Source organism: Salvelinus alpinus, chromosome 25, assembly GCF_045679555.1.
Source record: "Salvelinus alpinus chromosome 25, SLU_Salpinus.1, whole genome shotgun sequence".
Lineage (NCBI taxonomy): Eukaryota > Metazoa > Chordata > Actinopteri > Salmoniformes > Salmonidae > Salvelinus > Salvelinus alpinus.
In genome coordinates, this window is record NC_092110.1 from 16,684,794 (window position 1) to 16,708,990 (window position 24,197).

Sequence of the window (24,197 nt, forward strand, 5' to 3'; positions counted from 1 at the left end):
TAGGCAGTGTACTGTTCTTAATCAGAGGACTCACGTCCTCTCTCCCCAATGGCTTACTCTTTCTGCTCATGAAGTTGAATTTCTTCATGGTTTTCTTCTGGGTTGATTGCCTGTCACACTGATTGCCACAAAAGGGACCACTGCTGAACTCAACTGGTCCTTAGTCAGAATCCAAGTAGGTGGATATGATGATGGAATATCTTGAGGGGATGTAGCAAGTACATGTACAGTAGTCCAAATGAGGAATACTGTAAGTCACAGTTTGTCAACCAACCACCAATATCCATACAATTGACCGTTTACCAAACTATATAGAGTGGTGCTGGAGCAGGGAATTCCCCATTTTCTGATTGGAGACACCACAGTCAGTGTTGCTTTCAGTTTCTGTGGCTGCATTGTATTGTCCTGTACACCTATATACCATTACATGTTGAACAATACACTCATTGTGAAGACTTTTTTATGAGAATCCTGTTAATAGACCAACTGATCTGTTAAATGGACTAACTGATGACAGGAAACAATACATTTTAAGGTAAACATGCTGGAGGTTATAGTCTGAACAAATTAGCATTATGCAGCACTTGCTTTACTGGGTGATGGTATGAATCAACTGTTTTGAATTCCCCAAAACTTTCCCAGGTCGGGAACATTTTCAAAGTGTGGGGGAATATTTGGTATATTCCTTAATAACTGGTCTACCTGGTTGTTTCATTCAACGTTTACATAATCAAATTCCTCAACCATGCCTCTTGGAAGGGGCTCTGGATAAACGTGATTGCTAATCCACTCATAACAGGCCCTGACAAGCTGTTGGTCTGGTTTCATAGGAAAAAAATATGAAAAGTACTGTAGGCCTATTTGTGTCTGCCACAGTAGACATATTTATGATTGACTGAGAAATATAATTTATTGAAGTATGAAACCAAAGGCTGTTTGTTTTACAACAGGTAACCAGAGATGTGGGTGGGGCAGTGGGTATGGTAATGCTTGTGTATCAGGATAAAGGGAGTTTTCCCAGGTGAACGCTAAACTTTCCCTTATTGTTGACATGACAATCATGATTATTCAAAGCTGAGATAATGATGACGCAATCTTTTTATCAGTACCAAAGAGGAAGAGGCAAAGCCATAGACCACCTTTGTCAGTACTAATCACAAGGGGACATGCTGTTGGGGGCACTGAGCTAGACATGTACAGTGACTTCAGAAAGTATTCACACCCCTTGACTTTTTCCACATTTTGTTGTGTTACAGCTTGAATTTAAAATGGATTCAATTGAGATTTGTGTAACTGGCCTACACACAATACCCCATAATGTTAAAGTGGATTAATAATAAATAATAATACAAATAAAATGAAATGTCTTGAGTCAATAAGTATTCAACCCCTTTGTCATGGCAAGCCTAAATAAGTAAAAGAATGTGCTCATTAAGTCACATAATAAGTTTCATGGACTACTCTGTGTGCAATAATAGTGTTTAACATGTTTTATGAATGACTACCTCATATCTGTACCCCACACATACAATTATCTGTAAGGTCCCTCAGTCGAGCAGTGAATTCCAAGCACAGATTCAACTAAAAAGACCAGGCAGGTTTTTCAATGCCTTTCAACAAAGGGCACCTGTTGGTAGATGGGTAAAAATAAAAAAGCAGACATTGAATATCCCTTTGAGCATGGTGAAGTTATTTATTACACTTTGGATGGTGTATCAATACACCCAGTCACTTCAAAGATACAGGCGTCCTTCCTAACTCAGTTGCCGGAGAGGAAGGAAACCGCTCAGGGATTTCACCATGAGGCCAATGATGACTAAAACAGTTACAGAGTTTAATGGCTGTGATAGGAGAAAACTGAGGATGGATCAACAACATTGTGGTTACTCCACAATACTAACCCAATTGACAGAGTGAAAAGAAGGAAACCTGTACAGAATAAATATACAGTTGAAGTCAGAGGTTTACATACACTTAGGTTGGAGTCATTAAAACTTGTTTTTCAACCTCTCCACAATTTTCTTGTTAACAAACTATAGTTTTGGCAAGTCGGTTAGGACATCTACTTTGTGCATGACACGTCATGTCATTTTTCCAACAATTGTTTACAGACAGATTATTTCACTTATAATTCACTGTATCACAATTCCAGTGGGTCAGAAGTTTACATACAATAAGTTGACTGTGCATTTAAACAGCTTGGAAAATTCCAGAAAATTATGTCATGGCTTTAGAAGCCTGGTTGATCCTTGGGAGCAATTTCCAAATGCCTGAAGGTACCACGTTCATCTATACAAACAATAGTACGCAAGTATAAACACCTTTGGAACATGCAGCCTTCATACCGCCCAGGAAGGAGACGCGTTCTGTCTCCTAGAGATGAACGTACTTGGGTGTGAAAAGTGCAAATCAATCCCAGAACAACAGCAAAGGACCTTGTGAAGATGCTGGAGGAAACAGGTACAAAAGTATCTATATCCACAGTAAAACAAGTACTATATCGACATAACCTGAAAGGCCACTCAGCAAGGAAGAAGCCAGTGCTCCAAAACCGCCATAAAAAAGAGAGACTACGGTTTGCTACTGCACATGCTGACAAAGATCGTACTTTTTGGAGAAATGTCCTCTGGTCTGATGAAACAAAAATAGAACTGTTTGGCCATAATGACCATCGTTATGTTTGGAGGAAAAAGGGGAAGCTTGCAAGCCGAAGAACATCCACGGGGGTGGCAGCATCATGTTGTGGGGGTGCTTTGCTGCAGGAGGGACTGGTGTATTTCACAAAATAGATGGCATCATGAGGACGGAAAATTATGTGGATATATTGAAGCAACATCTCAAGACATCAGTCAGGAAGTTAAAGCTTGGTTGCAAATGGGTCTTCCAAATGGACAATGACCCCAAGCATACTTCCAAAGTTGTTGCAAAATGGCTTAAGGACAACAAAGTCAAAGTATTGGAGTGGCCATCACAAAGCCCTGACCTCAATCCTTTAGAGAATTTGTGGGCAGAACTGAAAAAGTGTGTGCGAGCAAGGAGGCCTACAAACCTGACAGGAGCTCTGTCAGGAGGAATGGGCCAAAATTCAACCAACTTATTGTGGAAGGCTACCCGAAACGTTTGACCCAAGTTAAACAATTTAAAGGCAATGCTACCAAATACTAATTCAGTGTATGTAAACTTCTGACCCACTGGGAATGTGATGAAAGAAATAAAAGCTGAAATAAATCACTCTCTACTTTTATTCTGACATTTCACATTCTTAAAATAAAGTTGTGATCCTAACTGACCTAAGACAGGGAATTTTTACTCTGATTAAATGTCAGGAATTGTAAAAAAAAACTGAGTTTAAATGTATTTCGCTAAGGTGTATGTAAACTTCCGACTTCAACTGTATTCCAGAACATAAACATGTTTGCAATAAGGCACTAAAGGAAAACTGCAACAAATATGACAAAGAAATTAGCTTCATGTCCTGAATACAAAGCTTTGTTTGGGGCAATTCCAACAACACATCACTGACTACCACTCTTCGTATTTTCATGGTGGTGGCTGTATCATGTTATGGGTATGCTTGTCATTGGCAAGGACTAGGGAGTTTCTTGGGATAAAAAGAAACGTAATAGAGCTAAGGACAGGCAAAATCCTAGAGGAACACCTGGTTCTGTCTGCTTTCTAACAGACACTGGGAGACAAATTCACCTTTCAGCAAAACAATAACCTGAAACACAAGGCCAAATATACACTGTAATTGCTTACCAAGATGACATTGAATGTTCCTGAGTGGCCTAGTTACAGTTTGAAAATCTATGGCAAGACCTGAACATTTTTGTCTAGCAATGATCAACAACCAATTTGACAGACCTTGAAGAATTTTTAAACGAATAATGGGCAAATGTTGCACAATCCAGGTGTGGAAAACTCTTAGAGACTCACAGCTGTAATCGCTACCAAAGGTGATTCTAACATGTATTGACTCAGGGGGTTGAATACTTATCTAATCAAGATATATTAGGGTTATTTTTCATGATTATTTGTTTTTACAAATGTTAGAATTTTTCTTCCACTTGGATATTGAGTATTTTATGTAGATCTTTGACAAGAAATTACAATTAAATCCATTTAACCTTCTGAAGGCACTATATTTTGGGGTTGGGGGACTGCAGGGGAGTGATATGAGGGAGGGTCCTTTACCAAATACATTTTAATTGAAACTGCATAGAGAAAGTTGTTTTTGTTTGTGTAAACTAATTTCCAGTATTCTCAACATCAGTACTATTCCATTGAATAGTTTAACATGTCTGTTGTGTTGTATTTGCTTGATATGGTCATAGAGAGAACTCTAGTGAAGGATTAATTACTTCCTCCCTGTCTCTGACGCACACTCCACTACATCAACCCCATCGAAGAAGGATTTGTCCAATGGATGAAAGGGGAGGGCGGGGATAACCAGTTGTGCAGACAGTTCACATTTTGGCTACAGAGGAATTTATCCCGTCAAACATAGGTCTAGCATTGAAAGAGAAGAATGAGGAGGCATTTGCAACATTTCCATGGAAACTTACCCCCACACCAGTGTGTCGCCAGTGTTTTACATTAATGTAAATTAAAGTGTAATTGTGTTTCCAATAGGAGTGTGAAACTAAAAACTTGGGGAGAGCAGAATCAACAACCACTGCATCATCAAAATCAAATCACATTTTATTTGTCACATACACGTTTAGCAGATGTTATTGCGGGTGTAGCAAAATGCTTGTGTTTCTAGCTCCAACAGTGCAGTGATATCTAACAAGTAATATCTAACAATTTCACAACAATACACACATTACACACAAATCTAAGTAAATTAATGGAATTAAGAATATATAAATATTTGGACGAGCAATGTCAAAGCGGCATAGACCAAGATGGTTGCTTTGTGTAAAGGTGTTAAAATTCACAGTGAGCCATGTAAATGAGGGCTGAAAAGTACCAGTGGCCTGGCTTTGGCCCCAGGTGAAAGTAGATCCACCGGAGCCATGGCCCAGTGAGACACGGGTGCTGGCCCGCGTAGATGGAAACAGAAAAGTCTGCCTTTTGGGTAAAACACTGGGGTAAATCCTGTATGGAAATGAGCCATCTGGGAGAATCTCAATAGCATACTCCTCGAGTCCTCTCTCCTTGCCATCTTCTCAAATCCCATTGGATGAGAAAGCCAGAAGTCCATCTCCTCTGACCTTTTCCAATGGGTTTTGAGAAGGAGGCGAGGAGAAAGGACGCAAGAGCCTTTTGTCATTTGGGCAAAAGCTCGTCTTCCAGCCTCTATTTTCAGTGACCTAGAAACCAATAAGAGGTCGGTGGTTGAGGAGAAGTCAATTTGTTAGTAGTCGAACGGAAGAGTGTCCTCCCCTCCTTGATAGCCACCTTTCATCGAGGATGGTCATGTGTATCCTACCGGAGTCCTTCGCGGGAGAGTTTTGATATCTGCCACACCCCCTTTGAAGCAGTTGTTTTCTGGAAGGAGAAATATGCTATTTATCCTTTTATCTATAAAATGTCTTGCACCACTAGCTAAATTTCTTTTATCAATATACACATTTATTTGGGGATTTCACCCCTGTAAATGTAATTTCATACAAGTGGATTTTCATCAACGTTCCTTCTACTCGCCGCCTATCCTCGATTAGGCCTACCTTTGACCTTTTTCAAAAGGAGAGAGAGGAAGGAGGAGAGAGGACGCAGGACGCAGGAGTTTAGCAAATCCAATTGAGAAAGAGTATGGAGTTGAGATTCTCCCCCTGAGTGGGACCAATGGCGTTGAGGTACAAGCAACTCAGAATGATGGCGGAAACTGGAGACGGTGATGAACTTCAAACTTATGGTGGTAAAAGCAAGGAAGATTGGACAATGGTCCAAAAGAATAGAAAACAGACCAAAGTAGTGCTGGGAAACAAAACAGGTAGTTCTGCGAATGCCCCTTCTTATCTTGTAGGAGTGTGGTTTGTTGAGGAGGGGAGGATTGAGTTGCCAAACCTGAGGAATCCATTTGAAATATCCAAGCTGGTGGAAAGAGTGATGGGTTAATGCAGTGAGGATTACGATAAGTGTACTTGTTTTGATATCGTGTACTTTATTCGAGAAGGTTACCGTGTCGTGCGTAGCTCTTCGGTGCAGTGCACCCCTCAAGGGGGTAATATCTGGCGTTCATAGGAAGTCAAGATGGAAGAAATAACAAATATCCCTGGAGTGATTGATGCACATTGGATGAATCAAGTAGTTAATGGAGAGAAAGTGAAGAGTCTATCTGTAATTTGTTTTTTGAAGCGGAGTCCCTACCTACCGAGGTGCAGAGCGTTTGTCCTAAGATTGTTGCAGTGTAATCACTATAGTGCCTTTGGACATGTGGAAAGTGTCTGTAGATGAAAGAAGCAAAGGTGTGAAAGTTGTGGAGATCACATTGAGTGTGGTTTGAGTTTTGATCGTGTGAAATATTTCAATTGTGGTGGGAACCATGTTGCTTCATGTTTGGAATGCCCGACGAGGGTGAAAGAAAACGAGGTGGCTAAAGTCAGGGCCAACCAGAACATATCATATGCAGCAGCTGACAAGAGGGTTGAGGGGGCGAATGGTCCTGAAGGGCCAACGGTGGTGGATAGGCATTCACTGCAGGCAGCAGGGGTTGGTTCTCATCATCAGGACCCAGATATTCTACAGGTTAAGAAGGTGGACTTTGTACTTATGGCTATGGTGATCAACGGCACTGCCAAAGTGGAGAAAAAGTCTCGAAAGATGGACATCATTGTGGATGCGGCCGAGCGGTTTCTGGGATTGGAGGACTTCTCGGCGATGAAGTTACATGAAAAGCTGTCACGAGCTGTACAACCCCGAGTGAGGAGATATGGAACTTTGAAGGATGGAAGAAGTGGGAGTCTGTTCCCTTTCAGTCGGTCACTCTGTATAACACACTATGGGGAGTCAACAACGAATCACATTCACCTGAAGAAAACTAAAAACATGCCCAAAGGGCAGAGTCCATTCTCGGAAGCCCCGCCTTCCTGGCTATAACAGCATGGCTCACATTAATTTCCTCAATTCTTCAGCTAACACAATTTACAAGCGTCTTAGGTGTCTGTTAGTGGGGAGAGATTATTCGTCCACCTAGATGTTGCGAGTTTGGGGTCTTGTTATTGGTTTTTGTGTTTGCTAAAAGCAAACTACTTTCTGCTTGTGTAGCTAATGCTTCCTTGCTTGGGTAGGATTTGTGTTTGCTAAAAGCCTAGCACTTCTGCTCTGCTTGTGTAGTTTGTGCTTCCTTGTTTGAGTAAGATGGCCAGTGGTAAGAGTAAGCCTAGGGCAAGATACTCACAAGTGCTGTCCTGTTTGCCTGGGGTGGAAACACACTCAGTGTCACTGGAAGAGTTCAGACTTAGTTGTTCACTGACTTCTTAGGGAAATTGGGGTTACTGGAGAAGGGCCTCTTTGTTATCAGTGTTAAGGTGGCCTCGGGGCTGCCGGAGACAGGGAGAGAGTGTGTGGGCTACTCTGAAAGGGGGGTTTGGTCGACAGAACTAAGAGCACTGCATATCAATTACCTGGAGCTACTTGCTGTTTTCCTAGCTGTGAGGAGTTTTCTTACAATAACTACTAGTTGGCACTGCAGAGTGCGTCATCAGATGGCACGAGTGATGGGAGACGCCATTTTGATATTCTTAGTTAAGACATACGCAAATGTGTGTATGATAGCACCTTAATCTTTCTACATGGAAACCATGTATTTGATACGATTCTGCTCCAGCCCTTACCATAAACCCGTCCTCCCCAATTAAGGTGCCACCGAGATCCTGTGATACAGGCCTATATTTTCATAAGCGCAAGGTAACTGCAAGAGACAGGTCGGAATGTCTTAATGAAATACGGGACAGATCAACGTTTTTGTTCTACATTAGTGGCGTTTGGTTGCGGGAGACGGGACAGAGGCCAAAACTGCGGATTGTTGCTGCGTTCACATACTAGTCGGAACTAGGAAACTCTGAAATGTCCGACTTGCTAACTGGTTGCAGTTATACACGTGTTGCGATTAATGAATCAGCAAGCTGGACATTTCTTAGTTCCGACTACATGTGAACGTGGCATGCCCCGTATAATAAAATCATAGCGATCCTATTAAATTACTAGTTCCTAATTATATGCATAAAACCATAAAGATCCTATTAAAGATACACTATGCAAATAATGTCAAATTATTTATTTTAAGCAAACCAGACAAGTTTTCTTGTTTCTTTAATTTACAGATATCCAGGGTCACACCAACATATTAACAAACAAAGCATGTGTGTTTGGTGAGTCCACCAGATCAGAGGTAGTAGGGATGACCAGGGATTTTGTCTTTAAGCGCATGAATTAGACAATTTTCCTGTCCTGCTAAGCATTCAAAATGTACAAAGTAATTTTGTGTGTCAGGGAAAATGTATGGAGTAGAAAGTACATCATTTTCTTTAGGAATGTAGTGGAGTAAAAGTAAAAGCCGTCAAAAGTATAAATATTAAAGTACAGATGCACAAAAAAAACGACTTATGTAGTACTTTAAAGTATTTTTACTCTACACCATAATAGGATGTCTGGTGCTGCGTTCAAAATAACTGGGAACTCGGACTTCTCTGACTTCAGTGCGTTCAAGAACACCGGGAACTCTGGAAAAAAACGAGCAACGACGGGGAAGAACAGTTTTTAACTTGGTCATCCAATTCCGAAATCTAGTTGTCTTGAACGCACCATAGGAATTCGGCCAAATTATGAAATCACTGATCTTTAGGTAGGAGAAGTCGAAGCTCTAGGATGATCCCTGAGTTTCCGACTTGGAATTTAGAGTTGGATGACTGAAACTATTTTTCACAGTCGGAACGCGTTCCCAGTTGTCTTGAACGCACGGTAAATCTGATGTCGGAGATTCCCGAGTTCCATGTTCCCAGTTGTCTTGAACGCGGCAATAGTTTGTAAGTAAAACCCCACAGAAGAAGCAGAAGCATTGAAAAATAACCTTCGAGAGGTAAGCAATTTTACTGTCGACCATCTGACTTGTCTAGCTAGCAATTGTTGTGTTGTCAACATGTTATATTTAGCTAAAGCTAGTTAGGCAACAAAAAAAACCAGCTAAAGTTAGCGTGAGAGTATCAACGTGCTAGCTATCCGCATTATCTAGTTAACAAGTTTCTACTGACTGACTTTCGCGTTTCCTTAGGTATCCCCACTCTGAGGGCGTCCAGAATATTTTCACAATAGGGGCAAGAATCTGCTGGATCGTGTCACCTCCGACGTTAACGACACTTATTTTGCCACCACAAGCCTAGCAACACATCACAACTATTGGCAACCACTCACTGCGCCTCTTGGACGACCAGCGGTGTGTTTATGTCTTACGAAATCGGTGAGTGCATTATGACTATATAACGAGTAAGGTGCTATCGTAAATGTATATTTTAAAATTAAATTATTTGCGTCTTAACTAAGAACATCAAAATGGCGTCTCCCATCACTCGTGCCATCTGATGACGCACTCTGCAGTGCCAACTAGTAGTTTTGGCGCGTTCAAAATAACTGGGAACTCGGACACTTACGAGGTCAAATTATGACGTCGGGGCTCTAGAAAGAGGCCCGAGGTGGAATTCAAATCGATCTTTCCCAGTCGGAGCGCGCGTTTGTTCTCCCGATTTCCCAGTTGTTCCGATCGCGGCATGAATGACGCTTTCAAGATAACAGCGAACTCGGAAACGAGGTCGAATCATGACGTCAATGCTCTTCAGTCGGAACTCTAGAAAGATGCCCGAGATTCCGAGTTGGATGACCCTAAATGATATTTACCAGTCGGAACTCGGTTTTTCTGAGTTGCTAGTTGTTCTGGACGGCCTGAAGTCGGAGATTTCCGAGTTCCCAGTTGTTTTGATTTCTGCATACTCTAGCTTCATCAGTCAGGCTTTCTGGGTGCTAATCTACCCAACTTCGTTTGTAAGTGGTTTGTATATCGAAGTGAAAGAATGTGTCGTTAAATATATTAACTAGTTAACGGTAAAGCAAAATCAATTGGCTGGCTAGCGTAGCTAGTTAACAAACCCAATGACATGTGAGATTAACTGCTCTAGTCGTGAAGATGGCTAGCTCCGTAGGTTAGAGTAATTTTTGATGCCGAATTTGATGTCTTCAACTCGTGACTTGACCACCTCGATATGGTAATGCCTGGTCGGAATTGGAGGACAATGAGCTAAATGTCAGACTGCCTTTTCGTCTTGTCTGTAATTGTCAACGGTGATATTTCATAAGAGCCACACTATGGACACATTGGGTAGCTAACAATATACCTATACAGATTGTTATTTAAAGGTCAAGTCATAGAATTATATAGGCTACTTGGGTATTCAATAAAAGCCATTGCCATCTAGGAAGTTATCAGAATCTGTGGCACTAGAGCTGATGTCCATGCCTTTCTCCCTTTCTTTCAGAGCTGTTGGAACCTGTGTGGGGGAAACCTAGTCTACAAGCAAGGGGCTTGCGGCCACTTTGGCAAAATATTTTTCATGTCAGAGACGGGGGACGCTTGCAGTCGTTTATGTCATCCTCTATTTTCCAGACAGAAGATCCCGAAACATCTCCATTCAATATATTTTTTATCTTACTGATAGTGCTAGTAGCCAGCCAAAATGTCTGTTAATGTCAACCGCAGTGTGGCAGACCAGTTCTATCGCTACAAGATGCCCCGTCTGATTGCTAAGGTGACTATCTGGTATAGTATGATCCTGTAAGAGAAATTACTTACAAATATCAAGAATGTTGAATGACTATCTTTGGCTGTGTTTGTTCTAGTTCTTTTCCAGTGAGATGTGCAGGCCTCAATGGTGATCATCTGCAAAATGATTCTACTAATTTATTTGTTTTTTTTTTGTGGTTGGATTTGTGTCCAGGTTGAGGGCAAAGGAAATGGAATCAAGACTGTCATTGTCAACATGACTGATGTTGCAAAGGCACTGAGTAGGCCTCCAACATGTAAGTTAACCTCCCCACCACAAGTGTTTTCTGAAGTGCTAACATTGACTCGCACCATACATTGATACCTTGATGTGGCTAAATGTTAGTGTGCATTAACATCCATTAGCTTAGGGGATGTTGATTTTGACTCTTATCCTTGCAGATCCAACCAAGTTTTTTGGTTGTGAGCTTGGTGCTCAGACCCAGTTTGATGCAAAGAATGACCGCTTCATCGTAAACGGATCCCATGAAGCAAACAAGTTGCAGGACATGCTAGATGTATTTATCCGGAAATTTGTGCTGTGTCCTGAGTGTGATAACCCTGAAACTGATCTGGTAACTATTTGAGGAACATATTTGTGGTGTACGTTTGGGTAGTAGAGGGGGACAGGAATGAAATGTCGAGCGCATTGATCTGTGGGACTTTGCAATTGTAATTTGACCATTATACCAAAGCCACAGATGGTCAGTTTTTCCGGTAATGTTTTTTTAATCATGTTTTTTTTACTCCGCATAGTGTTGTATCAAGGTCCCTCCTGAGGCCTGTAGATATGACACAGCCCTAGTCAGGTTTTTGTATATAGATATATTTGATGTCCTGCCAACCTTGTGCTATATCTGTAATTTTGGGTTCTGCTTGTTCATGCCGCAGCCATTTGGATCTAACTTTGTATGCTACATACCCTGCAGTGAGTTGATCAATTGTCTTTTTGTCTTGCAATACAGTTATGGTCTGCTGGGTAAATTATTACTTGTCTTATTGGTGGTATAGTCACTGTCATTAGAGTGAATATGCTCATTTGTTTGACCTTTTCATTGCAGCATATCAATCCTAAGAAACAAACAATCGGTAACTCCTGTAAGGCCTGTGGGTACCGCGGCATGCTAGACACACGACACAAGCTCTGCACATTCATCCTCAAAAACCCACCAGGTAAGCACACAATAAGAATTTGCCCATGATCGATTTGTTTCCTTACTAATCTAAAAGTCAAGTCAGATATGTGGCCTATTGAGTTAAAGCGTCGGTGTCTTTTTCATCAGAAAATGAACCTGGGTCTGTGGAGAAGAAGAAAGATAAGAAGAACCGTAAGAAGGACAAGGAGAATGGCTCTGGCAGCGGTGAGGCTGGGAACCATAACGACATAGATGCCCCTGATGCCGTAGTGAGTATCCTCATTAATGTACGCAAACCATGCCAGGTCTTAATGTTAGCGGTTGAATAGGGGGAACAAACCTCCATCACCCGCCTCCAATCTATTATTGGTCTGAGGGACTAGTTTGTCAGTATCTCAAGCCTGCCATCTGCAGCATTGACCCAGTGATAATATGTTGTGTATCAGGATGGTGAAGATGATGAGGATTGGGCAGAGGAGACCACGGAGGAGGCACAGAGACGAAGGATGGAGGAGATCAGTTCCCATGCAAAGAACCTGACCCTCAGTGAGGACCTGGAGAAGACCCTGGAGGAGCGGGTCAACATATTCTATAACTTTGTCAAAGTAAGTTGTGCCTGAAACTAATTACAAGGATAATGAAAGTTGGTGATTGATTGTGAAATTCTCTTGGATATGGTGTAGGCAACTTTGGTCCTAGAGTGCCATAAGCACTTCATGTTTTTGATTTAACCAGGCCAGGTGTGTTGCATTTACTCAGTCACTGAACTAATCAATTAGCTCAGTTGGTCTGGTGTGGGGCGTAGTTGAGACAAGCTCCTGCAGTACCTGTGGTAAGGGTGTGAACGTTTAAACGAAGTTGGGATCTTTAATGTTAAGAAAAATCCCTAACTTACAAAAACATTGTTTTTATCCCCCCCACTTAATTGAAATCACAGTGCAGTTATTTTCTGTTATAGGCTATAAAGGCCTGGGAAAGTTGTGTAAAACCAGAGGAAGAGGAACTTTTTAGGCTACTTTGGTGAATTTGCAAGACAAGACATTGTGAGATGCACATTACCAAAACATATGAGCATGTTTCTGCTGCCCCTCACCCACGCTGGCCTGTCTGCAATCTTTTTCACTAATGATGCAAATGTGTGGTCAGTCTTCTGTCTGTTGCGTGTAGAATATTTTTGCCTATTCATGGTACAGGCATCCTGAGTGGCGCAGGGATCTAAGGCACTGCATCTCAGGGCTAGAGGCGTCACTACAGACCCTGGTTCAATCATGGGCTGTATCACAACTGGCCGTGATTGGGAGTCCCATAGGGCGGTGCACAATTGGCCCAGCGTCGTTAGGGTTTGGCTGGGGTAGGCTGTCATTGTAAATAGGAATGTGTTCTTAACTGACTTGCCTAGTTAAATAAATAAAACCGATTCTGCCGGGATACAGCAGCCTCTTCGGGACAGTTTTGCGAGCACAGGGTAGCGTATTCTTCGTTTCTTCCTCATCTGAAATTACAGTAGGCTACCGGGAGCCGGTTATCGATTTACCCTTTTCAGACATAATTGAATGTGGCCCCTTGAACGCACTGCAGCTACGGCATGTTTGTCTGCTAGGGTAGGGTACACTACGGCTTTTTAAATGCAGACACAAAACTTCTGGAGATATGAATGGGCATTGTACTTGCCTGTAAAGGAATGAGGCTTCTGAAGCGGAACTAAATGTCCATCACTAGGCAACCAGAACTGTCAGTCAAATCTTGAGTTGCTGTGCGCAGCCTGCTGCCTTGCCTGCGGGCAGACAATCTCCTAAAAAAAGTACTTTTAAAGTTAGTTAAATACCGTGACATACCAAGACATTTAGTAGAAATAAAACCTCTAGCTACCATGCCATTAAAAAAAAACAGCACATCAGTCAGCAATGTTTATTGTTGGGGAGAAAATACAGAACTTTTTATGTCAGAGCAGAATTCTGTCAGTTATTTATTTTCTTGGTCTGCGACGTTCACAATTGTTGCTATCGACATGTTACTGTAGCTGTGTTCTATGTCTGTAAACGTTTGCGGTAGATCACTTCATTGCCCGGTCCCAGCAGTCATACATGGGTAATAGAACCATTATTCTGCATTGTAAATTGATGTGGATTTGATTTTTTCTTAGCATTTTTAATGGAAAACAAAGCGAAATGGCAGTTTAAACATTAAGCTAAATTGTCCATTTGTCATGTCCCTAACCTGCGGCACTCCAGGATCAGGGTCTCCTATAGGGTAACAATGAAAGAATCTTTGTGTTGCTAGGCTTCTTGGGGTCTATGTTGAAGACCATGGTGTTAAAAGCGTTCTTGCTTGTGGTTACTTTCTCCAGCAAAAAAGGGAGGACTGCGCTGTTGATGCAGCAGATAAGGAGATCTTGGCGGAGGCAGAGCGTCTGGATGTGATGGCCATGGGACCGCTGATTCTGAGCGAACTACTGTTTGACGAAAACATCCGTGACCAGATCAAGAAATACAAGCGCCATTTCCTTCGCGTGAGTCTTCAAACTCGTATTGTTACGTTTGACCTCTGTCATAACCTCATAACTCAGTGGTAAGGCATTCAAGAGGGGACAGTTGACCAAAACCTTCTCAAATTGATAATGGTTTTGTTACTGCTCCTTATGACTTCAGTTCTGTGTGAATAACAAGAAGGCCCAGAAGTACCTCCTGGGAGGCTTTGAGTGCTTGGTGAAGCTGCACCAAGCCCAGCTGCTGCCCCGTGTGCCTGTCGTGCTCAAAGACCTGTATGATGCTGATCTAGTGGAGGAGGATGTCATACTGTCCTGGGCAGAGAAGGTGTGTGGTTAAACATGTACATTGCTCACACACACTTCAATACATTTGAATGTCCCACTTAGCTTAATTCGTAGCTTCTTGTAAAATAAGTGACGTTTAATTTTCTGTTTGCTCGGTTCTCTAAGTCTCGTTGCTCATGACTGTCTCTTTCAGGTGTCCAAGAAGTATGTCTCTAAGGAACTTGCCAAAGAGATCCATGCGAGGGCGTCTCCTTTCATCAGGTGGCTGAAGGAGGCGGAGGAAGAGAGTGCGGGCAGCGAGGTAGAGGAGGAAGAGGATGATGAAAATGTGGAGGTACTGGTTAGACTATCCCCTGATTTCACAGCTTTCACAGTTTTATACTGTTCGAGTTGGGCTACTAGGATCTGTTTAGTCAAAATTGCAGCTAATGCAAGACCTACTGTAATGTAACAACTCTTATTTTCTCATACTCACTCAGGTTGTGTATGATTCTTCTGCTCGGGAACTGAAAGTGGAGACAGTAAAACTGAACAAGCCTGACGAGGAAGAGGACGACTTCGATATTGATGCAATTTAAACAAGGATGCCATTTTTGAGAAGTTGTAGCTTTGAATCACATTATCTCATCTTGTCAAATCACCAGCCCTCCTTTCCTTTTCTCACACCCTCACTGCTTCCTGGCATGATTAACATGGCACTATGCACATTTCCTCTGTAATTTTGAGATGTATCCGATCTGAGATATGGGTGGGTTTTGGGGGAATTACTTGACTGGCATGAATTTCTTCCCGTTTTTTGTCATTAAATGTTTTACTGTCCACAACTGTATTTTGTTCCAATTGAATTATTAGATGGTATTCTTGATATTGTCAGATCTGTGGTATGTGTAAACTGTGCCTAACCTCTATGGATGTCACTCAGTACTCCACACACTTGTGGTATTCCCCCTCTTGACAAGTCAGCAGTGACATCGCAGCATACTTTTGAATTGATACAGCTTTTTGGAATATTGAGAGCACAGAAAAAAACACTGAAATATATGACGCTCATCAGGGTGACTCAACCACCCCTGATTAGTATTCAGTATATTGCATCAGTATCTATTATTATAGGCCTACTTCACTTGGATGAGGAAAATATACACTGAACAAAAATATAAACGCAACATGTAAAGCGTTGGTTTCATGAGCTGAAATAAAATATCCCTTACATTTTCATACTCCCAGAAAGCTTATTTCTTTGATTTTGTGCACATTTGCTTACAGCTCTGTTAAGTGAGCATTACTCATTTTCCAAGATAATTCATCCACCTGACCGGTGGCATATCAAGAAGCTGATTAAACGGCATGGTCATTATACGGGCGTGCCTTGTGCCGAGGACCATTAAAAGGCCACACTAAAATGTGCAGGTTTGTCACAACACAATGCCACAGATGTCTCATGTTTTGAGGGAGCGTGCAATTGGCATTCTGAATGCAGGAATGTCCCCCAGAGCTGTTGCAAGAGAACGTAATATTAATTTCTCTACCACAAACTGCATCCAATTTAGTTTTAGAGAATCTGGCAGTACATCCAACCTGCCTCAACCGCAGATAATGTGTACGGCGTTGTGTGGCGGAGCGGTTTGCTGACGTCAGTGTTGTGAAGAGTACCCCATTGTGGGGTTATGGTATGGGCAGGCATAAGCTACGAACACAATTGCATTTTATCGATGACAATCTGAATGCACAAAAATACCGTGACGGATCCTGAGGCCCACTTTATTTAAGGTATCTGACCAACAGCTGCTTATCTGTATTCCCAGTCATGTTAAATTCATAGATTGGGGCCTAATGAATTGACTTGATTTCCTCATATGAACTGTAACTCGGTAAAATCAATGAAAATGTTGCATGTTGCGTTCTATTTTTGTTAAGTATATTTTCTTTATGGGAGGGACCTGCCATCCTGCCATAACCCAGCTACGTTTGGAAGCACAACCACTGACTCATGGTTTCTGTAGGTAAGGCATGAACTTGTACACAAGAGAAAGACCTGTTATTTCCTATCTGTCATTAATGTGAATCACTGAGCGGTGACCGCGCTATCACCGGCTGTATTGCGCTCCAATGAGCGCCGAGGGACGCCTGTTTCCTCACTTCCTCTGCTGTTCTGACAGGATTTGGCCCGATCCAACCCGTGAGTAGCCATTTTGGTCCCACCTAAAACACTAGCCTCATTCGGAATCGGAGATGGAAGAAATTGAGCCGACAGCGAGTCAGAAAGATAAACGCTATTGAAACTCAGGAATACAGACGGACAGGATATCAAGGCACACAAGGATTGCGTTACAAAAAGGAGCGATTTTGGGACCGGTGACAACAACCATCGCCCCCTCTGTCCGAGTGCTATTCTAGCCTAGATTGGAGCCAGTCTCTGATAATTACTTACATTTAAGAGGCCATGTATGGCATTTTTCGAATAAAAATATAGCTTATCAACCTTCATTTTCAATATAAATGACTATAGGCCGAGTGAGCGTTATAGGGAAATAGATGTCATCATCACACTTTTTCTGCGTCCTCGGGACACCTTGAGACACATTTGGATTGGATGGACCGATGTTGAGACAGTATCCAGAATCCATGGTTTTGGTCCAGAAGAAAGAGTACAATCACCACCGTTGTATTGCCAAAGAAGGTGCAGAATTGAATCATTAAGGAAATAGAGACAACATTCATCGAGAATAAAATGTCAACAAAAACTCCACTACCTACGGTCAATGAGAAAGAGGCGGAAAGCGTAAGTTAACGTATTATTAAGTAGTTAGAGGTGTAGTGTGTCTGACAATACAAAGTAACCACTCTCCCTGTTCCATTGTATCATACCCTTTTACTTAGGCTACTGGCTACATTGTATCTGAGTGTTCGATACATTGTGTCACACGGGAGATTGGCATATGTTCCTCTACTGTGCATGCCCTGGCTGTAATCTCCTATGTTGCCTGAAAACACGACATATGCTGTGTTTGGTCTGTGGACAGTGATAGATACTAATTTGTATCTCTATCCAAACCTTACCTGTTAGAGGACTGGTTTTTAAAAGTGTCGGTCAATAGAGGTGCCAATTGCTCGCCTACCAATGGGTTTACACAGTTCCCACCCCTTTCAGTTCAAAGGCAATCGTCTGTCAATTTTCATTCTCGTTGAGAGTATCGGGCAAGCGCGAGGGGATCTATGAGTTACCCCCACAAAAACGAGAGAGTTATCTGGTTAAATGGCATTCAAATTGCCAGCACAAAAATGACAGGGTCTCCGTCGATGAAGAGACCCCCCATCACCATAGTAAGTAACGATTTATTAATAAGATACATCTCTGCAACTCTAGGCTACCTGGAATTTTCATTTGGCTAAATGAGGACGAAACTCTCTTGGAATGTCTGTTAGTGAATTTGATCATTTTATACTGTTGTATGAAGTTTCCTTCGTCCTCTCTATCTGGTTAATCTGGAATTGACATTGTAGTGAAGGAACATACACTGAGTATACAAACTATTTATTACTTTTTCCATGACAGACTGTCCAGGTGAATCCAGGTGAGAGCTATGATCCCTTATTGATGTCATTTGTTAAATCCACTTCAGTCAGTGTGTATATGAAGGGGAGGAGACAGGTTAAATAATTATTTTTAAGCCGTGAGACAGCTGAGACATGGATTGTGTATGTGTGCCATTCAGAGTGTGAATGAGCAAGAACAAATATTTAAGTGCCTTTTAACAGGGTATGGTAGTAGGTGCCAGGCACACCACATTGTGTCAAGAACTGCAACAATGGTTGGATTTTCATGGTCAACAGTTTCTCACATGTACCAAGAATGGTCCACCACCCAAAGGACATCCTGCCAACTTTACACAACTTTGTGATGCATTGGAGTCAACATGGGCCAGCATCCCTGTCGAACGCTTTCGATACCTTGTAGAGTCCATGCCCCGAGGAATTGAGGCTGTTCTGAGGGCAAAAGGTGGGGTGCAACTCAATATTAGGAAGGTATTCCAAATGTTTGGTATACTCAGTATATTGTCAGGTAATAATACTTTAAGTGAGATCTACTTAGAGAAGGTTTATGAGAGAGTTGAATTGTTCTCACATTCAGAGGTGTTGTGTTTAGGTTGTTGTCTAGGCTGGTAGTGGATCACAACAGAAATTAAAACATGTTGCAGCGATGGGACAAGACTGTAACTACCAATTGGATGTCACAAAATTGGGGGAAAAAAGGGTTTACGTTTTTAAATTTTTTATTATAGCATCCCTGCAAGTGATAACAGCACTGTTACCCAGTGTTATGGTTGGCTTTACAGGAAGTCTAGCCTGATCCAACAGACTGACCAGCACAGCGATATGTCTGGTTTACGAGGCTATTGGACATCTGCTGAATCTAGTGCATTCTTACTCGTAACATCCTTATCAATGCAAACATCTGAATCTTATTAGCCTATGCTTTCCCTTTTTTTTCCCAGTTCAGCGCTGTATATCTTTTCCCACAACTGAAACTGTCTGTGTGGCCAGGGAACCACTGATGCCCAGGTTAGGGGTGGGGTTGTTAGGGCGGAGTGAGAGCACAGAGCAGGCCCTGTTGAGGGAGCTGAATGGGGTGGAGAGTCGATACTGACCCATAGAAAAGTCTCTATCTGATTTTGGGATGGGGTGTTGTGGGCTTTTAACCATGGTCAGAAAGATCAATACGCTGGAGTCACCTACACTAGGGTTGCAAAATTCCCTGGTTTTCCAGAAATCCTGGTAGGAGGATTCTGGATTTCCTGCTTATTCCCTCTTCATTCCGAGGGAATTTATTGAAAGTTCCCAAAATTTTGCAACCCCAACCTACACTAACCTTTCTTTACCCTCTTGGTTTGCTTGATCATAATCTGTTCAATAAACATGTAATAAACATGAGAGTTGTTTTGGATCCTGACAGGGGATGGAATGCCCCAGCATGAGCCACTGCTAGTGCAGAGATGTTCACCTCCTGTCTGTCCGTCCGCTTGTCAGTCTGTCTGTCTACAGCACACTGTTTCACTCATGTCTGTCCGTCTGTCTGTCCACAGCATACGTCTCACAGCAATGGGCGCCAGGAGGTCACCACGCGCTCCGTCCGCTCGGGAGTCCGCACCCGAAACTCTGGTGCCGACGAGCAGCCTCATGTGGGGAACTATCGGCTCCTGAAGACCATTGGGAAGGGTAACTTCGCCAAGGTCAAGCTGGCCCGCCATATCCTCACTGGCAGAGAGGTGAGAGGATTGATCTGCAGCAGGACAGGCTGCTGTAGCCCCTTTCTGGTTTACCTAGCTTCACAGACAGGTAGCCTAGTGGTTAGAGCGTTGGACTAGTAACCGAAAGGTTGCAAGATCGAATCCTTGTACTGACAAGGTAAAAATCTGTCGTTCTGCCCCTGAACAAGGCAGTTAACCCACTGTTCCTAGGCCGTCATTGAAAATATGAATTTGTTCTTAACTGACTTGCCTAGTTAAATAAAGGTTAAAAAATAAAAATAAAAATAGACTCTTCTTTCCCCTCTCAATAGTGTTGTTCTTGTTGTGCAAATATGAATTGTATCTTTTTTATCAGTAGGTGACATAAAAAAAGAGAAGCAATTCACCAGCTAGTTTATTAGGTACACCCAGCTAGTACTGGGTCGGACCCCCCCTTTCCTCTAGAACAGCCTGAATTCTTTATGGCATGGATTCTGCAAGGTGTCGGAAACTTTCCACAGGTATGTTGGTCCATGCTGACAGTTGCTGCAGATTGGACGGCAGGACATTCATGCTGCACACATCTCTCTCATCCCGTTCTCTCTCATCCCGTTCTCTCTCATCCCGTTCTCTCTCATCCCGTTCTCTCTCATCCCGTTCTCTCTCATCCCGTTCTCTCTCATCCCATAGATGCTCTATTGGGTTTGGTCAGCAACAATGTTGAGGTACGCTGTAGCGTTCAATCGTTGCTCGTTTATATCAAGGGACCTAATGTGTGCCAGGAAAACATTCCCGACACCAGTACACCACTGTCACCACCGCTTTACTGTTGACACCAGGCAGGATGGGTGCATGGACTCATGCTGCTTATGCCAAATCCTGACTCTGCCATCAGCATGATGCAACAGGAACTGGTATTTGTTGGACTAGGCAATTTTTTCCCACTCCTCAGTTGTCCAGTGTTGGTGATCATGTGCCTATTGAAGCCACTTCTTCTTGTTTTTATCTGGTATGAGTGGATGTCTGCTGCAATAGCCCATCCGAGACAAGGATTGACAGGTTGTGCGTTCCAAGATGCCGTTCTGCATACCACTGTTGTACTGTGCTCTTATTTGTCTGTTTGTGGCCCGCCTGTTAGCTTGCACGATGAGCTGCTTTCACCCACAGGACTTCCGCTGGATGTTTTTTGCTTGTCGCACCATTTCCGGTAAACCCTAGACACTGTCATGCGTGAAAAGCCCGGGAGGCCGGCTATTTCTGAGATACTGGAACCTGCGCGCCTGGCACCGACGATCATACCACGCTCAAAGATGCTTAGGTCACACGTTTTGCCCATTCTAACGTTCAATTGAAAAGTAACTGAATGCATCGATACCTGTCTTTATATAGCAAGCCACGGCAACTTGAATCACTGTCTGTACCTAATAAACTGTCCGGTGAGTGTATGTACAGTTCAAGTCGGAAGTTTACATACACCTTAGCCAAATACATTTAAACTCAGTTTTTCACAATTCCTGACATTTAATCCAAGAAAAATGTCCTGTCTTAGGTCAGTTAGGATCACCACTTTATTTTAAGAATGTGAAATGTCAGAATAATAGTAGAGAGAATTATTTATTTCAGCTTTTATTTCTTTAATCACATTCCCAGTGGGTCAGAAGTTTACATACACTTAATTAGTATTTGGTAGCATTGCCTTAAACAATTTAAACTTGGGTCAAACGTTTCGGGTAGCCTTCCACAAGCTTCCCACAATAAATTGGGTGAATTTTGGCCCATTCCTCCTGACAGAGCTGGTGTAACTGAACCAGGTTTGTAGGCCTCCTTGCTCGCACACGTTTTTTCAGTTCTGCCCACATATTTTCTATAGGATTGAGGTCAGGGATTTGCGATGGCCACTCCAATACCTTAACTTTGTTGTCCTTAAGCCATTTTGTCACAACTTTGGAAGTATGCTTGGGGTCATTGTTCATTTGGAAGACCCATTTGCGACCAAGCTTTAACTTCCTGACTGATGTCTTGAGATGTTGCTTCAATATATCCACATAATTGTCCAACCTCATGATGCCATCTATTTTGTGAAGTGCACCAGTCCCTCCTGCAGCAAAGCACCCACATAACATGATGCTGCCACCCCCGTGCTTCACGGTTGGGATGGTGTTCTTCGGCTTGCAAGCCTCCCCCTTTTTCATCAAAATATAACGATGGTCATTATGGCCAAACAGTTCTATTTGTGTGTCATCAGACCAGAGGACATTTGTCCAAAAAGTACGATCTTTGTACCCATGTGCAGTTGTAAACCATAGTCTGGCTTTTTTATGGTGGTTTTGTAGCAGTGGCTTCTTCCTTGCTGAGCGGCCTTTCAGGTTATGTTGCTATAGGATTCGTTTTACTGTGTATATAGATACTTTTGTACCTGTTTTCTCCAGCATCTTCACAAGGTCCTTTGCTGTTGTTCTGGGATTGATTTGCACTTTTCGCACCAAAGTACGTTCATGACCCACTGGAATTGTGATACAGGGAATTATAAGTGAAATAATCTGTCTGTAAACAATTGTTGGAAAAAATACTTGTGTCATGTACAAAGTAGATGTCCTAACCGACTTGCCAAAACTATAGTTTGTTAACAAGACATTTGTGGAGTGGTTGAAAAACTAGTTTTAATGACTCCAATCTGAGTGTATGTAAACTTCTGACTTCAACTAACTGTATGTGCTGTGTTGATCCCAGTCAAGCGTCCTCAAAAGATAATTGTTTATACTGTTATTTCATCTTCTACACACCTTGTTTTTGCTCTCTCCTCAGGTGGCAATAAAGATCATCGACAAGACACAACTAAACCCAAACAGCCTTCAGAAGGTAAGGATCCTCCCCGTGTTCCTGCGATTCACAGTAGACTTATTGAGGTGGTGTGACAAAGTTGATCATTTCTGAGTGTGGCTGTGCAACCCCTGACCTTTGTAGTTGTGGTTGTTGCCAGTCAGAGGGCATTATTGATCTGACTGATGTGCTGTAGCAGGCAGGGTTTTGGTAGACAGAAAGCAGAGCATGACCAGGGCATACCCGGGAAGCTTGTGTGGCCGTTGGTATTCTGCCTGCCCAACTCTGAGACTTAGGGTAAGCATCTCTCTCACTCACTGCTTAGCTGCAGTTTCCATCTGTTTCTCCACCATTGATTCTGTGCTTTGTATTTAAGGCCTGGCCCTTCGGCATAGACTATGCTAAACCAACAGAAACAATCAGAGCCATGAGGGGCACTTCATGAGGTGGCTTGTTGGAAACACACAAAGCATGACTCTTCTGTTGACAGCCTCCTTGTAGGTCATTAGAAATAAACCCTAGGAGTAGTCATTTTGATTTAACTCATTTATAGCAATGCAAAGCTACAAATATCATGCTTAAATGTCCCCTTTGCCAGTTGAAATTCCCTTGTCTGACAATGCTATCAGAGACTTTGATTTGTGAACAATAGAAACTCTACCTCTCTCTGACACGGTCCATGTTTTGATTTAATGTCCCAATAACCGAAGCCAATAACCCGCATTTGTAGTCTCCTCTTCTCAGTGGCCCTTGACCTTTGTGTTATGTAATTAGAGGTGTTGGATGTGAAGTTTTGTATTCCTCCTAGTTTGGAAGAGAGGAGGCCCAGCTCACATCTGTCACAAGCTTATTGTGATTTTATTTCGCCTCCCTCTATCCATCCCTAGCCACCCCCCCCCTACTTCACTGGAGGTCACATGACCAGACCAGGCTGTTTTTGCCTAGGTTAGAGGGAAACAGTTATGGAAGCCCTTGATTAAAGGTAAACAGTTTGTTCTCAAATGTCGGTGTGGCATTTGCTTCTACTGCTCTCCTACTCTGTTCTCCTCAAGTCACCACAGAGCAGCACTAGTCTCAGTATAGGCTAATGAGAGCAGAAGCAGTGCTCACCAGTAAATGTGGAACTGCCTGTTAGAAAGTGACCCGCTGTGACAATTAGCATTGCGCAAGTAAAGATTAATGATCCATGTATTAGTGCTCTGGTATACCTGCATTGATTGCAACAACATCTAGAAGTGTTGTGTCTCGTGATGTTTTTGCAGACTTCTTAAATGCCCTGGCCTGATAGTTCCCATGTGGTCTGTGTCTATACCTCTACGCACACTCTGGATGTTTCTTGATGTTGACTGAAGTCTAACGTATGTGTGTGAGTGTGTGTGTGCGTGCGTCTGTGCATGCGTGCGTGTGTGTGAGAGTGAGAACTGACCAGTTCCGCTCTTTGTCACCCCATAAGCCTGTCATTAACTGCTGTAATATAGTGTTAT

The 24,197-nt window shown here is 42.5% G+C and overlaps 2 protein-coding genes across 22 annotated transcripts in view; both read left to right on the forward strand.

Moving 5' to 3' along the window:
* The first annotated feature begins 8,782 nt into the window (after positions 1 to 8,782).
* LOC139553478 (eukaryotic translation initiation factor 5-like) lies at positions 8,783 to 15,883 on the forward strand. 3 transcript variants are annotated; one of them, XM_071365831.1, is made up of 12 exons: positions 8,783 to 9,025; positions 9,218 to 9,403; positions 10,473 to 10,742; positions 10,932 to 11,013; positions 11,159 to 11,331; positions 11,818 to 11,929; positions 12,040 to 12,161; positions 12,339 to 12,497; positions 14,240 to 14,401; positions 14,541 to 14,705; positions 14,859 to 14,999; positions 15,145 to 15,883. In XM_071365831.1, the coding sequence occupies exons 3-12, from the start codon at positions 10,671 to 10,673 to the stop codon at positions 15,241 to 15,243; spliced, it is 1,287 nt and encodes a 428-aa protein (XP_071221932.1). In that variant the 5' UTR covers positions 8,783 to 9,025; positions 9,218 to 9,403; positions 10,473 to 10,670; the 3' UTR covers positions 15,244 to 15,883. The 3 variants fall into 3 exon arrangements, with proteins under 3 accessions (XP_071221932.1, XP_071221933.1, XP_071221934.1); XM_071365832.1 differs by lacking the exon at positions 9,218 to 9,403 and having other exon boundaries at positions 8,894 to 9,025; XM_071365833.1 differs by lacking the exons at positions 8,783 to 9,025; positions 9,218 to 9,403 and adding an exon at positions 9,576 to 9,981.
* Positions 15,884 to 16,681: 798 nt separating this feature from the next.
* LOC139553479 (MAP/microtubule affinity-regulating kinase 3-like) overlaps positions 16,682 to 24,197 on the forward strand; it is a 42,673-nt gene continuing 35,157 nt past the window's right edge. For 5 of the 19 annotated variants that reach the window (XM_071365848.1, XM_071365850.1, XM_071365835.1 and 2 more), the window contains exons 1-3: positions 17,852 to 17,989; positions 19,750 to 19,932; positions 22,699 to 22,752. In XM_071365848.1, the coding sequence (XP_071221949.1) occupies positions 17,882 to 17,989; positions 19,750 to 19,932; positions 22,699 to 22,752 (345 nt within the window). In that variant the 5' untranslated portion in view covers positions 17,852 to 17,881. Of the gene's footprint in view, positions 17,448 to 17,849; positions 17,990 to 19,749; positions 19,933 to 22,698; positions 22,753 to 24,197 lie in introns of those variants that run through there. The other 14 variants (XM_071365834.1, XM_071365836.1, XM_071365840.1 and 11 more) reach the window with 8 other exon arrangements.